Source organism: Bos indicus, chromosome 4, assembly GCF_029378745.1.
Source record: "Bos indicus isolate NIAB-ARS_2022 breed Sahiwal x Tharparkar chromosome 4, NIAB-ARS_B.indTharparkar_mat_pri_1.0, whole genome shotgun sequence".
NCBI classification, from domain to species: domain Eukaryota; kingdom Metazoa; phylum Chordata; class Mammalia; order Artiodactyla; family Bovidae; genus Bos; species Bos indicus.
Genome location: NC_091763.1, coordinates 88,361,284 through 88,381,950, shown reverse-complemented (window position 1 = coordinate 88,381,950; position 20,667 = coordinate 88,361,284). Strand labels below are relative to the sequence as shown.

Below are 20,667 nucleotides of genomic sequence, written 5' to 3'. Positions count from 1 at the left end.
AAAGTACTGGAGTGGGGTGCCATTGCCCTCTCCGAAACTTAACTGACTTCCTAGTAAATCCGCCTGACTCCTTAGAGCATAGAACATGTATCTGGTTGAATTTTCTCTTCTCATAAAAATCCTTTTCTCTCCTGCACTAGTAATCTTCTGTTTTCCGCTATCTTCACCGCCTCCATCCTCTCCCTTCCCTCCCCAAGAATAAGGTAAAAATTTTAAACCAAATGGATGTGTAGAGGAATAAAATTATATTAAAGGTATATGTTCCTTATAGAATCATTTAGATGGATAAGGTAAAAATAGGACAATATAGGAACTGGGATGAATCCATGGGTATCATGTATCATGAACAGACAATAAATGTATCCAGAGCTGACCAATATATGACTTTTGGCAAACAAGGTGACCTCATGTTGGATTATATGCTTGATAAATTCATGGTGAAAGGGTATCAGATGATAATTTGGCTTTAAGATTCAGGAATACCCAAATCCTATCAGTGACCAAAATACCTACCTTTCTACCCTCTCATTCAGAACTGTTATTTGCAAAGGAAAGTGAAAGTAGAAACTGTACACACACATACACCTATTAGTTTGTTTGTCATTAAAGTGCTTAGGTTTCAGCTGGTAGCATTAAACTTTGGTTAACTGAGGTGAGCATCCCACCTTCGTTAAGAGAGAGGGATGTTTGATGTTGTTTCAATATTGTCTGTAACTTCATGCCACACCACTCTCTTATCTCCCACCCCACGCAGCTTCTAAAACTCTGCTAGCACTTTCCACGGTAGGGTCTTTGTTGCTTTGTGTACCTAGGGTGCTGCTTCCTTTCCACTTAACCGCAAACTCTGCTCACCCAACTCATCCCTTTTCACCCTTGAAGTACAGTGTCACTTCAGGGAAACCTTTTCATGCTGAGTAGCTTTTACACTTTACTTGCATACTGGATTTTTCCTTCATACCATTTGTAATAGTTACTAATATCTGCTTCCCATTAGAACTTATGTTTCAGGAGTACGTGTGTAATTCATTTTTGTGTTCAACACCCCTTTTATTCCCACCCCACCCCCATTTATCACAACCCTGTGTTTCTATTACATTGATGCAATTATTTTTTTCATTGTTGAAATTTGCCTTTGATACTGGAATACATTCTTAAATGTGGTTATATTATACATCATTTTAATGTACATTTATCACTTTATTTTTTTTGCTAATGACTTACTATTCGCAGTTTATATTTATTTTAGACTATGGAAATGATGTTAGATAAAAAGCAAATTCAAGCAGTTTTCTTATTCAAGTTCAAAATGGGTCATAAAGCAATGGAGACAACTCACAGTATCAGCAATACATTTGTCCCAGAAACTGCTGACAAACATATAGTGTGGTGGTAGTTCAAGACATTTTGCAAAGGAAATGAGAGCCTTGAAGATGAGCATAGTGACTGGCCATCAGAAGTTGACAATGACCACTTGAAAACAATCATCGAAGCTGTTCCTCTTGAAACTCCTATGAGGAGTTGATGAACTCAGTGTCGACTGTTCTATGGTTATTTGACATTTGAAGCAAATTGGAAAGGTTAAAAAAAAAGCTCAGTAAGTGGGTACCTTATGTTGAGTTCAGTTCAGTCGCTCAGTCATGTCCGACTGTTTGCAACCCCATGAACCGCAGCATGCCAGGCCTCCCTGTCTATCACCAACTCCTGGAGTCCACCCAAACCCATGTCCATTGAATCGGTGATGCCATCCAACCATCTCATCCTCTGTCGTCCCCTTCTCCTCCTGCCCTCAATCTTTCCCAGCAACAGGGTCTTTACACATGAGTCAGCTCTTCGCATCAGGTGCCCAAAGTATTGGAGTTTCAGCTTCAACATCAGTCCTTCCAGTGAATATTCAGGACTCATGTACTTTAGGGTGGACTGGTTGGATCTCCTTGCAGTCCAAGGGACTCTCAAGAGTCCTCTCCAACACCACAGTTCAAAAGCATCAATTCTTCAGCATTCAGATTTCTTTATAGTCCTACTATCACATCCATACATGACCACTGGAAAAACCATAGCCTTGACCAGACAGACCTTTGTTGACAAAGTAATGTCTCTGCTTTTCAATATACTATCTAGGTTGGTCATAATTTTCCTTCCAAGGAGTAAGCATCTTTTAATGTCATGGCTGCAACTGCTGCTGCTAAGTCGCTTCATTCATGTCCGACTCTCTGCGACCCCATAGACGGCAGCCCACCAGGCTCCCCCATCCCTGGGATTCTCCAAGCAAGAACACTGGAGTGGGTTGCCATTTCCTTCTCCAATGCATGAAAATGAAAAGTGAAAGTGAAGTCGCTAAGTCATGTCCGACTCTCAGCGACCCCATGGACCACAGCCTACCAGGCTCCTCCATCCATGGGATTTTCCAGGCAAGAGTACTGGAGTGGGGTGCCACTGCCTTCTGCAAAGCTGACCACAAATCAAAAACGTTGTCATTTTGAAGTGTCATCTTTTTATATGCATCAACACTAAACCATCTCTTGATGGGATTGTGACATGCGTTGAAAATGGATTTATACAACAACGGACAAAGACCAGCTCAGTGACTGGACTGAGAAGAAGCTGCAAAGCACTTCTCAAAGCCAAACTTACACCAGAAGAAGGTCATGGTCACTGGTGGCCTGCTGCCGGTCTGATCCACTACAGCTTTCTGAATGCTCTCGAAACCATTACATCTGACAAGTGTGCTCAGCAAATCGATGAGATGCACAGAAATCTGTAGGGCCTGCAGCTGGCATTGGTTAACAGAAAGAGCCAAGTTCTTCTCCAGGACAGTGCTTGACCATGTGTCACACAACCAGTGCTTCAAAAGTTGAACAGATTGGGCCACGAAGTTCCTCCTCATCCACCATGTTCATCTGAGTGAGTGAGTGAAAGTCACTCAGTTGTGTCCACCTCTTTAGGACCCCATGGACTATACAGTCCTTGCAATGCTTCAGGCCTGAATACTGGAGTGAGTAGCCTGTCCCTTCTTCAGTGAATCTTCCCAACCCGGGAATTGAACTGGGTCTCCTGCATTGTAGGTGGATTCTTTACCAGCTGAGCCACAGGGAAGTCCCATATTCATCTAAGCTCTCGCTTAACAGATCCAGCATCTCAACAACTTTTTGCAGGGAAAATGCTTCCACAACCAGCAGGATCCAGAAAATGCTTTGCAAGAGTTTGGTGAATCCTAAAGCATGGATTTTTATGCACAGGAATGAATAAACTATTTCCCATTGGTGGAAATGTGTTGATTGTAACGATTTCCATTTTAATTAATAAAGATGTGTTTGAGCCTAGTTATACTCCTTGGAAGGAAAGTTATGACCAACCTAGACAGCATATTCTCCAAGCCAGTCTTCAGCAATATGTGAACCATGAACTTCGTGATGTTCAAGCTGGTTTTAGAAAAGGCAGAGGAACCAGAGATCAAATTGCCAACATCCACTGGATCATGGAAAAAGCAAGAGAGTTCCAGAAAAACATCTTTTCTGTTTTATTGACTATGCCAAAGCTTTTGACTGTGTGGATCACAATAAACTGTGGGAAATTCTGAAAGAGATGGGAATACCAGACCACCGGACCTGCCTCTTGAGAAATCTGTATGCAGGTCAAGAAGCAACAGTTCGAACTGGACATGGAACAACAGACTGGTTCCAAATAGGAAAAGGAGTTCATCAAGGCTGTATATTGTTACCCTGCTTATTTAACTTATATAAAGAGTACATCATGAGAAACGCTGGACTGGGAGAAACACAAGCTGGAATCAAGATTGCCGGGAGAAATATCAATAACCTCAGATATGCAGATGACACCACCCTTATGGCAGAAAGTGAAGAGGAACTCAAAAGCCTCTTGATGAAAGTGAAAATGGAGAGTGAAAAAGTTGGCTTAAAGCTCAATATTCAGAAGACGAAGATCATGGCATCCGGTCCCACCACTTCATGGGAAATAGATGGGGAAACAGTGGAAACAGTGTCAGACTTTATTTTTTTGGGCTCCAAAATCACTACAGATGGTGACTGCAGCCATGAAATTAAAAGACGCTTACTCCTTGGAAGGAAAGTTATGACCAACCTAGATAGCATATTCAAAAGCAGAGACATTACTTTGCCAACAAAGGTCCGTCTAGTCAAGGCTATGGCTTTTCCTGTGGTCGTGTATGGATGTGAGAGTTGGACTGTGAAGAAGGCTGAGCACCGAAGAATTGATGCTTTTGAACTGTGGTGTTGGAGTAGACTCTTGAGAGTCTCTTGGACTTCAAGGAGATCCAACCAGTGCATTCTGAAGATCAGCCCTGGGATTTCTTTGGAAGGAATGATGCTAAAGCTGAAACTCCAATACTTTGGCCACCTCATGTGAAGAGTTGACTCATTGGAAAAGACTCTGATGCTGGGAGGGATTGGGGGCAGGAGGAGAAGGGGACGACAGAGGATGAGATGGCTGGATGGCATCACTGACTCGATGGACATGAGTCTGAGTGAACTCCGGGAGTTGGTGATGGACAGGGAGGCCTGGTGTGCTGCAATTCATGGGGTCACAAAGAGTCGGACACGACTGAACTGAACTGAGACAGAATATTCAAAAGCAGAGACATTACTTTGTTAACAAAGGTCCATCTAGTCAAGGCTATGGTTTTTCAGTGATCATGTATGGATGTGAGTTAGACTATAAAGAAAGCTGAGTGCCAAAGAATTGATGCTTTTGAACTGTGGTATTGGAGAAGACTCTTGAGAGTCCCTTGGACTGCAAGGAGATCCAACCAGTCCATCCTAAAGGAGATCAGTCCTGGGTGTTTATTGGAAGGACTGATGTTGAAGCTGAAACTCCAATACTTTGGCCACTTGATGTGAAGAGCTGACTCATTGGAAAAGACCCTGATGCTGGGAAAGATTGAGGGCAGGAGGAGAAGGGGACAACAGAGGATGAGATGGTTGGATGGCATCACTGACTCAATGGACATGGTTTGGTGAACTCCAGGAGTTGGTGATAGACAGGGAGGCCTGGTGTGCTGCGGTTCATGGGGTTGCAAAGAATCAGACACGACTTGAGCGACTGAACTGAACTGAATAATGGTTTAAAATTCATGGTCCAAAACGGCTGTTATCTTTGCACCAACCTAATAGATGCTCAGATTGATTATATTCTTTGCAGCCAAAGATGGAGAAGCTCTATACAGTCGGCAGAAAAGACCAGAAGCTGACTGTGGCTTGAATCATGAACTCTTTATTGCCAAATTCAGACTGAAAGAAAGTGGAGAAAACCACTAGACCATTCAGGTATGACCTAAATCAAATCCCTTATGACTATACAGTGCAAGTGAGAAATAGATTTAAGGCACTAGATATGATAGACAGAGTGCCTGATGAACTATGGACGGAGGTTCATGACATTGTACAGCAGACAGGGATCAAGACCATCCCCAAGAAAAAAAAGGCAAAAAGGCAAAATAGCTGTCTGAGGAGGCCTTACAAATAGCTTTGAAAAGACGGAAATCAAAAAGCAAAGGAGAAAAGGAAAGATATACCCATTTGAATGCAGAGTTCCAAAGAATAGCAAAGAGATACAAGAAAGCCTTCCTTAGCGATCAATGCAAAGAAATAGAGGAAAACAATAGAATGGGAAAGCCTAGAGATCTTGTCAAGAAAATTAGAGATACCAAGGGTCCATTTCATGCAAAGATGGGCTCAATAAAGGACAGAAATGGTATGGACCTAACAGAAGAAGGTATTAAGAAGAGGTGGCAAGAATACACAGAAGAACTATACAAAAAAGATCTTCACTACCCAGATAATCATGATGGTGTGATCACTCACCTAGAGCCAGATGTCTTGGAATGTGAAGTCAAGTGGGCCTTAGGAAGCATCACTACGAACAAAGCTAGTGGAGGTGATGGAAATCCAGTTGAGCTATTTCAAATCCTGAAAGATGATGCTGTGAAAGTGCTGCACTCAATATAGCAGCAAATATGGAAAACTCAGCAGTGGCCACGGGACTGGAAAAGGTCAGTTTTCATTCCAGTCTTAAAGAAAGGCAGTGCCACAGAATGCTCAGACTACCGCACAATTGCACTCATCTCACATGCTAGTAAAGTAATGCTCAAAATTTTCGAAGCCAGGCTTCAGCAATACGTGAACTGTGAACTTCCTGATGTTCAAGCTGGTTTTAGAAAAGGCAGAGGAACCAGAGATCAAATTTCCAACATCCACTGGATTATGGAAAAAGCAAGAGAGTTCCAGAAAAACATCTATTTCTGCTTTGTTGACTATGCCAAAGCCTTTGTGTGGATCACAATAAACTGTGGAAAATTCTGAAAGAGATGGGAATACCAGACCACCTGACGTGCCTCTTGAGAAACCTGTATGCAGGTCAGGAAGCAACAGTTAGAACTGGACACGGAACAACAGACTGGTTCCAAATAGGAAGAAGAGTACGCCAAGGCTGTATATCGTCACCCTGCTTATTTAACTTATATGCAAAGTACATCATGAGAAACGCTGGGCTGAAGGAAGCACAAGCTGGAATCAAGATTACCTGGAGAAATATCAATAACCTCAGGCAGATGACATCACCTGTATGGCAGAAGGTGAAGAAGAACTAAAGAGCCTCTTGGTAAAAGTGAAAGTGGAGAGTGAAAAAGTTGGCTTAAAGCTCAACATTCAGAAAACAAAGATCATGTCATCCATTCCCACCACTTCATGGCAAATAGATGGGGAAACAGTGGCTGACTTTATTTTGGGGGCCTCCAAAATTATTGCTGGATGGCATCACTGATGGACATGAGTTTGAGTGAACTCTTTGAGTTGGTGATGGACAGGGAGGCCTGGCATACTGTGATTGATTGGGTTGCAGAGTTGGACACGACTGAGCAACTGAAGTGAACTGAAAATTACTGCAGATGGTGACTGCAGCAATGAAATTAAAAGACGCTTACTCCTTGGAAGGAAAGTTATGACCAACCTAGACAGCATATTGGAAAGCAGAGGCATTACTTTGCCAACAAAGGTCCATCTAGTCAAGGCCATGGTTTTTCCATTAGTCACGTGTGGATGTGAGAGTTGGACTGTAAAGAAAGCTGAGTGCCGAAGAATTGATGCTTTTGAACTGTGGTGTTAGAGAAGACTCTTGGGAGTCCCTTGGACTGCAAGGAAATCCAACCAGTCCATCCTAAAGGAGGTCAGATCTGGGTGTTCATTGAAAGGACTGATTTTTAGGCTGAAACTCCAATACTTTGGCCATCTGATGTGAATAGCTGACTCATTGGAAAAGACCGTGATGCTGGGAAAGATTGAGGGCAGGAGGAGAAGGGGACGACAGAGGATAAGATAATTAAATGGCATCACTGACTCAATGGACAAGGGTTTGGGTGGACTCTGGGAGTTGGTGATGGACAGGGAGGCCTGGCGTGCTGTGGTTCATGGGGTCGCAAAGAGTAGGACAGGACTGAACGACTGAAGTGAACTGAATTGAAATGAATAGGTGCTCAATAAACATTTGATGAATAAATACATCCAGCACCAGTTTTTTAAATAGCTAGTAAGACCTTAGTGCTTGTGCCTCATCCTAAGGCAATAGCTGTTTTTAATCTGGCTCCATTTTCCTTCACTGTTGAGATTGTTTGTTACTACTTTTATATTCCTCCTTTTCCAGTCCTCAGCGTTGTTTGTTTTTTTTATTTTTAAATACTGTTCTTTGTGGAGCCTTCTGTCTTTGATATATGCTTTTTTAATTTCTACCGTTTTCTCTTTTTTTTTTTTTCTTTTTCTGGTTATTTCTCATTGTGCAAATTACCAGGTGATAAAAAAAATCTCTTCTTTAAAAAAAAAAAAAATCTCTTCTTTCCGGAATGAATTATTTGTGCTTTCTTTTTCTATGATTTTTACTCTTATTTACCACTTACTAATCTTGTTTCTATTTTTCAAATGGGTGGTTTCTGTATTGGGTTGTTAGGTTACCATGGAACAAAAGTGTTATTATAAGTTAATTATTTAGGAAATTGCTCTTTGAGATCACTGTATAATTAATTATCAGAATTCAAATTTTTATAGTTAATTTTTTTCATGGAGAAACAACCAAACTCCTTATCTTTCTTAACTTTTAATATTCCATTTATGTTTCATATTAAAATTTCATGTTCAGGATAATAATGGGGCATTTCATATAAATATGTCATCACAGTAAGAATATATTTAAAGCTTAGCTTTTATGCAATAAGAAAACTTAGCATTAATTTTTGCGAGTTAGATTTAGGAACTTGGGGCTACAAATGCACATAAAAAAAGCTGAAATGTTTTGACTAGTAATCTAGACCATTGGGATTGCAGAGAAGACTTTAATTTATTCAGTCAAATGATTTCTTTTTTCACAGTTTATTTTTAATATTCATTGAAAATGTCTGAACTTTTTTTAACACCATTGTATTTTTTTCATTAATAAAACAATAATCATTGTAGACAATTATTAAGTATTACATCATAGTACTTGTTGTAGACAGTTGATTGTCAAGCAAGGATATGTAAGTCCTGATATTTTTTAGTCTTTTCCCTGTCATCTGATTCTATAATAAATAAACGTCTGTTTTCTTAAAATTCTTATTCTGACCTGTTATATAATGTGGTTGTTATGATAGTGTGATTTGAGTCTTATTCAAGATGAAACCCCTTTTAACAAAGTGTTAATATAGAGGTACTCGGAAGAAGTGGCATTTTCCTTAGTTTTGGGTCTCTGCAGTTGCTAGTGTGTGTGGGGAGGTAGCATTGACTCTGAGAAGAGAGCCTGCTTCCTAGGACTGTCCTGACTGTGGAAGGGGATAAACAATCCCCCTCTTGTTATGAATCATTTATGCTTTAAACTTTGTCTATTTCAAGATAATTTCATACTTACAGAAAAGTTGTAAATGCAGTACAAAGTATTCCTGTTTACCCTTCCAACATGTTTGTCAAGTGTTTATAGCATTTTACCATGGTTTTCTCTATGTGTATGTATATGCATATTATTATTTTCTGAATCACTGGAGAATAAGTTGCTGATATGATGCCCCAAATATTTGAGGATCTGTATCCTAAAAAAAGGTCAATCTCTTTGCATTATCATAGTATCATTATCAAAATCATACTATGTAATTTTTAATTTAACATGTGTTTGCTTACTTGGGCAAAGTACAGGTGAAGTAGAATATAGACTTATAAAACTTTTAGGTACTTAAGGGAATTACAGTCTACTAATAATCAATTTTGGAGAAGGAAATGGCAACCCACTCCAGTGTTCTTGCCTGGAGAATCCCATGGACAGAGAAGCCTGGTAGGCTGCAGTCCATGGGGTTGCACGGAGTCGGACACGACTGAAGCGACGCAGCAACAACAGCAGCAATAATCAATTTAGAAAATTATTCCATTTTAGAATAAGATGTGTGATGTGACAAGATTTTAAACAGGATATTGTGTTTCTAGAAACGTGAAGGAAAAGCAGTCATTTCAACCTAGAGAATCAGGGAAATGCTTCTTGACTGTTGCAGTCAACCCCAGAGAAGTGGAAGTGCCCTGCCGAAGGACAGTGGTAGGGATTCACATCCCAGAATTCATCCTCCATTTTATTTCTGTCCTTGACAGTAAAAGTTCTGAGGACTGACGAACTGTTGGAATAACTCAGCACTAAAATGTCAGCAATGCGTGAGATAGGTCAGATTCTGTTTCTACGAAAGTTGATATAGTACTTTTTTTTCTTTTAATTATTAACAAATTTTCACCCTAACATTATTGAGCTTAAGAAACAGACTGATTTCCTTTCCTAAGCACTTGTCCATAGGTTGTTTTTCAAGAATACCTTCTTGATTATGAAAGACAAGAAGTAGTTGAGTTGATTAGCTGTAATTAAAGGAATGGAAGGAATGTTTTTAAAAACTTAATTAAGCCACTGTCAATCTAGAGTTTTAGGGATAGTCACTGTTTTTATTATTTCTGGCATTTGTATATTAAATGTTATGCTAGTCTTTATAATTATTCTGAATTAATCAGAAAAGGCTTTTATAAGGTGCTGTAATATATAGTTTTCAGACTTTGACAGTTTAAGAAGGAATGAAATAGGCACACTTAGACTGACAGTAACATTGTACCAAATTTTAAAAATTGTATTACTGAAAATTGCATATTAGTTGTGTTCTTTACTATTACAATTTTGTAAATTGTTTTAGACTAAGGTTTATAACACCAACCATACTTGTGTAGAGAATATAAAATTGTTTGCCAGATCTTAGATTTTGGTTTACATTTATGTAAATATTTAAATGAGATTTGGGGGTATTTGTGATTGTTATTAAGTCCATATATACACCCAGACAGTGTTTTGCACTGTTAATGTTTGTTCCTTTGACAAGGGAATTTCCATAACGGAATTTCAAACTCTTTAATAATACATTTTTTTTCTTTTGCAAGCTGTAACTTCTTGTTTTCTAGTTAAATAATAAAGTCAGAAGCTTCTTAGGACTTTTTCTTGGTATTTAAATTCCTAATTGTTTTTCTTTTTAGAAATAACCACATTTTTATAGCACCATATTAAAAGAGCTGGAATTTATATGAATTTTCCTTGGAAAACAAGTTTTCTCATCTGATTTTTTAAGTTTTCAACTTGATTTTTAACATCTTTGGTTAATAGATACAAAATCTTTTTTTCTGATATTTTCAATGCTAGGGGTTTAGGGTCACAGTGCCTGTGGAGGTGTCATGTTAAGACTGTACACTTACAGCTCACTGGTATGTTCTAAGCAGGCCAAGGGCACACCCACATTCTTCAATCTACTTTTTTAAAACCCAGTGTCCTAGTTTCTGAGCTGTCTTCGTAATTTTTCAACTGGCTCTTGTGGAATTTTTCCTGCTGCTTTGTGTCCTGTTCATGGCTGTCTATGAAATATAAAGATGAGTTTGGTCTGCAAAAGTTAAAAACATCATCAATCACTGTTACCTGGGAAAGTCTTTCTGAAATTTTGATCTCTAGCAGAACACTTATTTCTGAGTTTATTAATTGGTCTTTGAAATTCTCTTATCAAGAGAAGGCATTCCCCAGGCATAGTTATGTAACCCAAAACAGTTTCATCTCTAAATCTTAATGTAGTCTGTCTTTTTTTCACAATGCCCAGTGTTCATTGAACTGATGTACCAAGTCATAATTGTCTCCTATTTGTGGTTGTTTAAATATCTTCTGTTTTTAAAACATAATTTATATTTATATAAATATTTTGTTTTTATTTACATTAAAAATACAATTTTTAGTTTTATTTTATATTATTTCCTTAATTTCTAGTTTAGGAGTAAGATTTCTGGGTCAGAAAAAATTATTGTTTTCAGAGGATTTATAAGTGCTGACCTGTAAATGGGTGTATTACTCTTACAAAAATTGGAATTGAATAATAGTTCCATGTTAGATTGTAGTATATCAGTTCAGTTCAGTCGCTCAGTCGTGTCCGACTCTTTGCGACCCCATGAATTGTAGTATATAGGAAACTTAATTTAGAATTAAATGAAAGTTTCGATTGTATCATGATATCGTCATGAGGGAGGTAGTAGCTACAAAACCCTAATGCATGTTCTAAGGTATCCATTGTACACAATGAATTAACTCCTTTCCTGTGCATCTAAAAGGGTAATGGGAGAGTTGGAACAATAGTCACTCAGATCGTTTCCATATCTTCATTATAGCTTTCAAGCAGTGTGGCCAGGTGCACTTCACTTAAAATCTTTTTTTCCCTCAGTTTTACCATCTTTAAAAAAGGAGATGTTAGAATTCATCTTTCAGTATATGTTCAAAGTTAGCAGCACTGTAATTAATAAGCATAAATCTTGCTTATTACCTATAAATCTTAGTACCTATATTTAAGGGGTTAACTATTTTATAGAAGTCAGACTTTACTAATAGCTATTACTTTGTTGCTCAGATGTTCATTTTATGGGCTTCCCTGGTGGCTTGGCTGGTAAAGATCTGTCTGCAGTTGTGGGAGATCTGGGTTTGATCCCTGGGTTGGGCAGGTCCCCTGAAGAAGGGAAAGATTACCCACTCCAGTATTCTGGCCTGGAGAATTCCATGGATTGTATAGTCCGTGGGGTTGCAAAGAGTTGACCACAACTGAGCAACTTTCACTTCATTTTATTGGGAAATAGTATATAGTACTGGGAGTAAGAATACAGGATCTGAAGTTATAAATTGCCTGGATTCTAATTTCAATTCTGCTACTCAACTGTGTGATATTGGGCAAAGTATCCTCTGTAACCTTGGGTTTCTTAAGCATAAAATGAAGCTTTAATAGTAATAAAAATTGCGTTATATTTAAAAGTGCTTATGAGCGCATTCCTTATACATGTTAAACCTCAATGCATATTAACTTTCAATAATTATTTTTAGTATAGTTATTGTATTAGTTATGTATTACTACATAAGAAATTAGTTCAAAACATAGCTTAAAATAATGATAAATGTTTATTACGTTTTTGTTTCTTCGGGTCCAGAATTTAGGAGCAGGTTGGCAGGGGGTTCTGGTTCAGTCTCCTTGCATTCAAGGTGTTAGTAGGGGCTCAGTTATCATAGTGTAATTTTTAATCTAATGGCTATAAATTTGATGTTTTGCAGACCATGTCTTCGGCAGTGGTACAGTTATATGCAGCAGATCGGAACTGTATGTGGTCAAAGAAGTGCAGTGGTGTTGCTTGTCTTGTTAAGGACAATCCACAGAGATCTTATTTTTTAAGAATATTTGATATCAAGGTGAGTTTTGTTTTGCCTTAACTTAAAGTGTAGATGATTAGGTTTTCTACCTCAATTGTAATTTAGTATAGATTTGTTTATCCTTTATGTAATATTTAAATTATACTTAATGTTAGATGAGTGAAGCTTGGTTTGAGATATTGAAGCATGGGCATTGTGATCAAATTGGCAGTAAACCCTAAGCCAAATGTGAATAGTTGCCCATTTTATCTGTCCACATATTAAAGGTTTTGCTGGTTTGTCTCTTTTTATTCTTTTGGATTTGGACTTTGCCCACATTCTCTTATTTTCTAATGATACTCTTTTTATTCCATCCTGTCCATCACAGACTAGCATATATAGTTCTTGCAGGGAACTACAGAAGTGTATCTTAGCTTGGTATGTTCTTATTTACTGCAGCCTGGATTTAAAGTATTATACAATATCTATAGTAATGTATTTGCTGCCTATTTTATGTTGTTTCTCAACATAGGTATATTCAGATTTTCCCAGCTTTGTATCCCTCTGTCTCAAGTGTAAATCCACCTTGTCTTAGATTGGATGCCCTTTGTCAGGAATTCATCTCTGATAGTCACTGTAAAAATCATCTTTTTGCTGAGATGAAGTCTCTGTTTATCTTTTAAAATCTTTTCTGTGGGTAAGCCTCCTTACTTAATATTTATGTGTGGCAATAAGTATAATAGGGTTGTAGTTACAAAAAAAAAAAAAAAAAAACTATAAACTCCTGGACAGTACTTATGATTAAATAGGGTGTAATCAAACTGCTTTACTTTTCTGGGCTTCGGCTTATTTATTTGTAAAGTGCACTGACCATCTGGGTCTGTTGCAGAGTATTTCCCTGAGAGTAAGTTTAAGTCACTGCCCTTTGTAAATTAGTAATTTGTAACACCCATTTCACATACTTCAAGACAGCTGAGAGATGTGGTGTACTCCTGTTACTAACAGGAGTTTAACCATAGCAGCGAATTCTAGGGGGTAGGGAACACATGCATAGTTTAAAAGACACTCCTAAGTCCTTTGATATATTTCTCATCAGCAAGGAGAAGCACTATTTAGAAAGCAGATATACATAGAACTCCACTGAGAAGAAGGGGATTCCATTATAAAGGTCATAATGTGTGTAGTGGTGGTTTAGTTGCTAAATCATGTCCAACTCTGTGCGACCCCGTGGACTGCAGACCATTAGGCCCCTCTGTCCATGGAATTCTCAGGCAAGAATACTGGAGTGGGTTGCCATTTCTTTCTCCAGGAGATCTTCCCAACCCAAGAATTGAACCCAGGTCTCCAGCATTGCAGGCAGATTCTTTACCAACTGAGCTATGAGGGAGGCCCCATTACATGTATACAGCATTTTAAAATATTTTTGAATTGGTGGTCTAGGTGGAACCTTGCATTTCAGAATAGGGCTGTGATTATATTTCCTTAACCAGTCATCTCCAATTATAGGTAACCATTGCTAAATACTTACAATTAGCCACATTTGGTATTAAGGTTAATTATATTTCTTATACTAAGGCTATCGATATGACAGTCACTCATGGATCCCTTAACCATAGTTTAACCTTGTATACTTCAATCATCATTCTCTTTCTGCTCATGATTGATAGTACTTATACCAATGTTTAATTAGGAGTTCAGTTCAGTTGCTCAGTCATGTGACCCCATGGACTGCAGCACGCCAGGCTTTCCTATCCATCACCAACTCCCAGAGCTTGCTCAAACTCATGTCCATTAAGTCAGTGTTGCCATCCAACCATCTCATCCTTTGTCGTCCCCTTCTCCTCCTGCCTTCAATCTTTCCCAGCATCGAGGTCTTTTCCAGTGAGTCAGTTCTTTTCATTAGGTGGCCAGAGTATTGGAGCTTCAGCATCAGTCCTTCCAGTGAATATTCAGGACTGATTTCCTTTAGGATGGACTGGTTTGTTCTCCTTGCTGCCCATGGGACTCTCAGGAGTCTTCTCTAACACCACAGTTCAAAAGCATCAATTCTTTTGGAGAATTAATTAATCAGAATTAATTTTGGAGAATTAATGATAATTTATTAATAATAAATCAATTAATTAGGAGACCACTCTGCAAAAGTTAGAAATTCAAAGATTGTTAATGAACAGTACAGAGAAGGCATATTTGACCCTCTCAGTGTCTACAGAATTGAGGAAAAAAGAATGAAATCCAGTAATACTTGATATGTACACTCTAAATACTGCTGATAGAACTATGCTTTGATAATCAGTGCATGTACAAAAGAATCTTACCACTTCTAACATTGATGATCTAGTAATTGTTCTAGATATGTATTTGACCAAGTATATATTTGGAAATGCTTGGCTAACAAGATTATATCTTAGCATACTGAGTTCAACTCACTTGGTATGTAATTTTTATGAAAGAAACAACCAATATTTACTGTTTTGTTGCTACTTATTAAATTGTGTGATATGTTGTTTATGTATTGTACATATATGTGCTCTGTGTGTAAAGGCTATTAATATAAACAGTGCCCTAATATGAGTCATCTCCTTTATTTTTGTTCCTTTTCTTTTTTATTCCTAGAGGTTTTCTTATTGGTGACTCTTATTTCAACTTTTGTTTTTTTCTAGGATGGGAAACTATTGTGGGAACAAGAGCTATACAATAACTTTGTATATAATAGTCCTAGAGGATATTTTCATACCTTTGCTGGAGATGTAAGTCATATTTCCTTTATTTCCCTGCTTAGTGTAATTGCGTTTACATTTGTCTGTGGAAAGTATGTGCTTTTTGTGTAAATCCATTGTATAAAATATAAGGAGTTATTTTACTTTTAAAAGCCTAGTCACAGATATTACGGCTTAATAGGAAGCAATGGCTAAGATTTTAAGGGAAAAAAAAGGTTTCCGAGAGGAATGTAAATGTAATTTGGCATGTAGAAGAGGTTTCTTTTTCATCTTCTCTGTCTTATATAGTTTTAACCTGTCTGTGTGATTTTGGACAAATAGTTTAACTCTCTGAATTTTAGTTTTCCTGTCTATAAAAATGAAACCCCTAATCCATGGTAACTTTTAAATATTGAAGATTATATTGCCATACAAATTATTTTGTGAAAGAATAATTCATGGCCTAGAAGAGTACTAAAATGAAGTGTTAGCTGTTCACTTCTCTCCAACTCTTTGCAACCCCATAGACAGTAGCCCACCAGGCTTCTCTTTCCATGGATTCTCCAGGAAAGAATACTGGAGTGGGTAGCCATTTCCTTCTCCAGGGGATCTTCCTGACTCAGGAATTGAATCCAGTTCTCCCGCATTGCAGTCAGATTCTTTATTGTCTGAGTCACCAGGGAAAGTGAGACAGGGGAAACAGAATTTTAAAAATTTATTGCCTGTACCTGGGAACAGGGCTTCTTTGGTGGGTGAGGGGTAAAGAATCCACCTGCACTGCAGGAGATGCGGGTTCGACCCCTGGGTTGGGCAGATCCCCTGGAGAAGGAAATAGCAACCCACTCCAGTATTCTTGTTTGGGAAATTCCATGGACAGAGGAACCTGGAGGGCTGCAGCCCATGGGGTCACAAAAGAGATGGACACAACTTAGCAACTAAACAATGACAACAACAGCAACGTACTGGGGGACAATGTTAAAATGATTTTTGTACTACATACTCACAGGAGTTGTCTGAGGGAGGACTAGATTGAGTGACTTTAATACTCTTTGTTTGCATATTTGTATTTCCTAGATTTTCTACAATAAAAGGTTGGATTAGATGATATATCTGTCTTTTCAAAATGTATTTTCTTCTTTCTTTGTTATTTTTCACATTTTTCGTCATTGTATGTAAATATATGTACATACATAAAAGTGTGGACTAAATGCCATTATAATGTTAAGTGTGTTCTCACACTTTTAATAATGTACGTGAATACCTGTAATTAAGCTGCAAAATAAAATCATAAAAAAGAAAGAGTTGATCTGCATTTGATCAGTGTTTCTAGTGTTTGCCTTTTCAAATCCAAATGTTTACAGAGCTCTATTGAAGGATCAAATTCTGTTCACTTTTTTTTTTTTTTATTGAAGATGAAGTATCAGTTTAACATTTGAGTGTCTACTGTAACATAATAGTAGTCTTTTACTCTACCTTGTCCATGCTTTTTGCCTTCTTAAATTATTCAAGTGATTAAGTTCTTGTGTGCTAATAAAGTAAGGTTGCTTTCTTCAGAAATGTACTTTTGTTGGTTATTAACTTTTTTGTTAAATAAAGCTAAATTTATAGGTTTTGTTGTTTACCTTTTCTGTTGAAAATATTTCAGACCTGTCAAGTTGCTCTTAATTTTGCCAATGAAGAAGAAGCAAAAAAATTCCGAAAAGCAGTTACAGACTTGTTGGGACGACGACAAAGGAAATCTGGTAAGCATTTTTAAAAAATTTCTTTAAACAGGAGCTGGCTGTGGCTTACGGGACAGATCTGTTCTACCATCTATTTTTGTAAACAAAGTTTTATTAAAAACAACTATACTTGTTGATTTACATATTGTTCTTGACTATATTTTCTCCCACAACACAGTTGGATAGTTGACAAACACTATGAAGCACAAAGGCTAAAGTAATTCCTATCTGGCCCTTTACACAAAACAGGTCACTAATTTTCCCTTTAAAAAACTGACTATTTTTATTGGGTTGATTTTCTTTTTTTTTTAGAGAACTCCAGTAATCTTTTTCGTTGATAATATTTAACATACACTGACTCTTAATGTTTGCATTTTTATTTCATTATTTGTAACTCACATTTTAAAAAGTATTCTATATTTTGTGAACAAAGACTTTAGGCAAGCCTAGAAGCAGATATGCAAAGTTGCAAACAAGATCTGTAAACATTGCTTTTTCTGTTTTGTACCTAATGTTGTATGTTATAAAATCATAAGGAACTTAGTTTAATGCATGAGACTCTAATATATATAAGATATTAGCAAATGATGCAGGATAATATAGAGCTTTAAATTCATTGATGTAGAACTAACTACTCAACAGTAGTCAACTACCAGGCATTCCTGTTGTAAAGTGGGAAAAGAGTGATTGAGAAAGGTAAATCTCTCCAGAATCATCTTCTTAAGCAGATCACTTGTAGGACAAATAGCTTATGGGAGATACAACCAGCAAATAGATCCCCTTGAAACTAGCTATGCTCATATATTCCTTGAAAAAGTCTTTTTGTACGTCCAAGTATACGTTACCCCAGTTTGAAAATCACTGTATTCAAGGATCTGCTTTACCAGTAAGAGGGAATAAATCATGAAAAAGGACAGGAATATAAAGGCGTGTGTTACATTTTATACATGTTAACTTATTTTAATGGGTTTCCAAGGAGGAGGTAATGTGCAAAATGAAAATAAAATGAACTGAGTTGTTGCCTCACTGTCATCTTATTATATCCTCTTTGTAATGAGTGAATAGAATTATTAGGCACCTATTGTTTTTTACTCCTTTTTGGAGCCAGGGTTGTTTACCGCTTGATTCCATGCTGTGGAAGAATTTAATTCTGTGGAAGAATTTGAGGTTCAGTTCCTATTTCAGTGACATGTTGTGGTGCTAGGCCAGAGGCTCCCTGGAACTCCTTTTAGTCAAACTGTGTGACATTTTCAATATAAAAACAAGTTTAAAACACTTCTTACCATGTGGAATAATTGACTTTGAAATAGATAGGGCACCTAAAGGTGTCTTTCACCTGGTGCAGGAATTCTGTTTATGCAGTTCTTAAGCTTTTAGTCATAGTGTTTCAGAAGCAGAAAGATGGAAACCCACATGGGAGACAGCTGATTTATCACTGGGCATCCTGTCATGCTAAGTCAGCCTTCAGCCTCGCCTCTCTTTAACTTAGATGCATGGGGACCAACTTTTGGAGCAACAAATAATCAGCCAGTTTTAATTTGGAAGCCATCTACCTACCGTGCCCTCCTTAGGCCTTCACTTCTTTAGCTTAAGCACTTCCATTTTGTTATTCCTCACATAATATAATTTATAGACTCACTGTCTGTATATTGTGCTCTGAATGCACTATAGATTTTTATATCTTCTTCAAATGATCCACATTTAGAAAATGGTCCTGCTTCAAATATGATGTTCAGGTTTGAATGTAGTACTCCAACCATGGTATGACTAGTACTGTGATACTAAAAACTTCCCCTGATATGATTAAACACTATTCTGCTAATGTTTCTAGTAAACACTTTACACCATTCGCTTTCATTTTTAGTTCAACCAAAGATCTCTTTTTTTCTTAACATGGTACTCAAGCCAGGGTAGTGTTATATTCTAAGTAATTGCATTTTAGAACTTATACTCTGAACTTTACATTATCTCAGCATATTTCCATGTTTGTGTCACCACCAGTTTAAGAAGTATTTCCTCTCTGGATGCAGATGTAACATCACCTTAGAAACTAGAGATTTGACATTCATGGACACAGGATGTGCTTATATCAAATGTTTCAGAAAATTACTTCATCAGACCACCGGATGGAGTAATCCATTTGTATTTCCCATTGCCAGGATTTTCAAATTGCCCCTCAATTAAATCCTATTAATTTTAGGATTGTGACTGTTTAGAAACTAAATATTTTATTATATTTTTATTTATGGTATTTGGAAAATTTGGAATATTTTGGAAATATGATTTTGGAAAATTTTGTATTACAAAAGTCTGTGGAAATTGTGTTTGTTGGAAATTCTTCAACCACTTTTGAACTTTCATGAAAGGAAAATTGTGTCAAACCTAGTATGAATGCAAGACTATGAGTATGAATGCAACAGGTTAATAGCAGTTCTCTCGGTATTACTCCTCCTTAGTTGGCTATAGTTTTTCAGTGTTATTTCTGTCTGCCCCCATGCTTAGGCATCTATAGGTGTTTTCATTAGCTTTATGCTCTCATTCAGTCCCATAGCTTTAAATACTATTTGCTGCTGACTCCCAACATTTTATCTACCCCCTTTGACCTCATTCCTGACCTTCAGACTTGTGTGCTCCAGTTGTGTGTCAGAATAGCCTTCAAACTTATATGTATGAACAGAACACTTAATCCAGGCTCCCCAACCTGATTTAGACCTGCTCCTACTCTCCTGGTCTTCCCTGTCCCAGTAAAAGGCATTGGCTCTACCTTGTCACTCTGGCTCACAGAGGTTCTTCATAAACCCTATCAGTGAGTCCTATTGTCTCTGCCTTCAAAAACGTGTCTTGAGTCTGTTTCTCACTTCTGTTGCTACCACCCTAATCCAAGCCACCGTCGTTTGTCATCTGGACTACCTAACGCTCTCACTTGTCCCTCTGCTGTCACTGTATGCCCCTTACTCTCTCTTTTCCACATAATAACCAGGCAGAACTTTTAAAAACAGATTAGATCATGCCATTTGTATTCAAAACCTTGTAAGAGCTTCCTATCATATATGAAATACAGTCTATATTCCTTAACCCATGTCTTGTGGGATCCTACATGCTCCAGTTCCCTGGTTTCCCTTCTGACTTCTCTCCTTCCACTCTTCTTTGGTTCACTGCAGTCCAGTATTATGGTTTTGCCTTTATGCTGTTCTCTCCTGAGGGCCTTTAAATATGTTCCTTCTCTTGCTTTATTCAAATGGTGCCCAAATGTCAGTTCCTCAGAGAAACTCTTATTAACCACTTATAAGAGTAAGACAGTTTAGATGAGTTAATTTTTTATGTTGGTTTTTGTATTACATATGTCTAATAATATTCTTTCAATTTATTTCCTAACAGAGAAAAGACGAGACCCCCCAAATGGTAAGCTCTTCAATAATTATTGATCAAAAAAATTTTAGGTTGTAATTTAATCCTTGTAGAAACAAGTATCATAGACATTGTGCTCAGTTGCTTCAGTCATGCCCGACTCTGTGCAACCCTATGGACTGTAGGCCGCC

The 20,667-nt window shown here is 37.6% G+C and overlaps 1 protein-coding gene across 3 annotated transcripts in view; it reads left to right on the top strand.

The window, feature by feature from the left end:
- Positions 1-20,667, top strand: part of WASL (WASP like actin nucleation promoting factor) — an 81,452-nt gene that overhangs the window by 29,390 nt on the left and 31,395 nt on the right. For all 3 annotated transcript variants that reach the window (XM_070788081.1, XM_070788080.1, XM_019959014.2), the window contains exons 2-5: positions 12,637-12,771; positions 15,372-15,458; positions 17,053-17,149; positions 20,507-20,530. In XM_070788081.1, the coding sequence (XP_070644182.1) occupies positions 12,637-12,771; positions 15,372-15,458; positions 17,053-17,149; positions 20,507-20,530 (343 nt within the window). The remainder of the gene's footprint in view (positions 1-12,636; positions 12,772-15,371; positions 15,459-17,052; positions 17,150-20,506; positions 20,531-20,667) is intronic.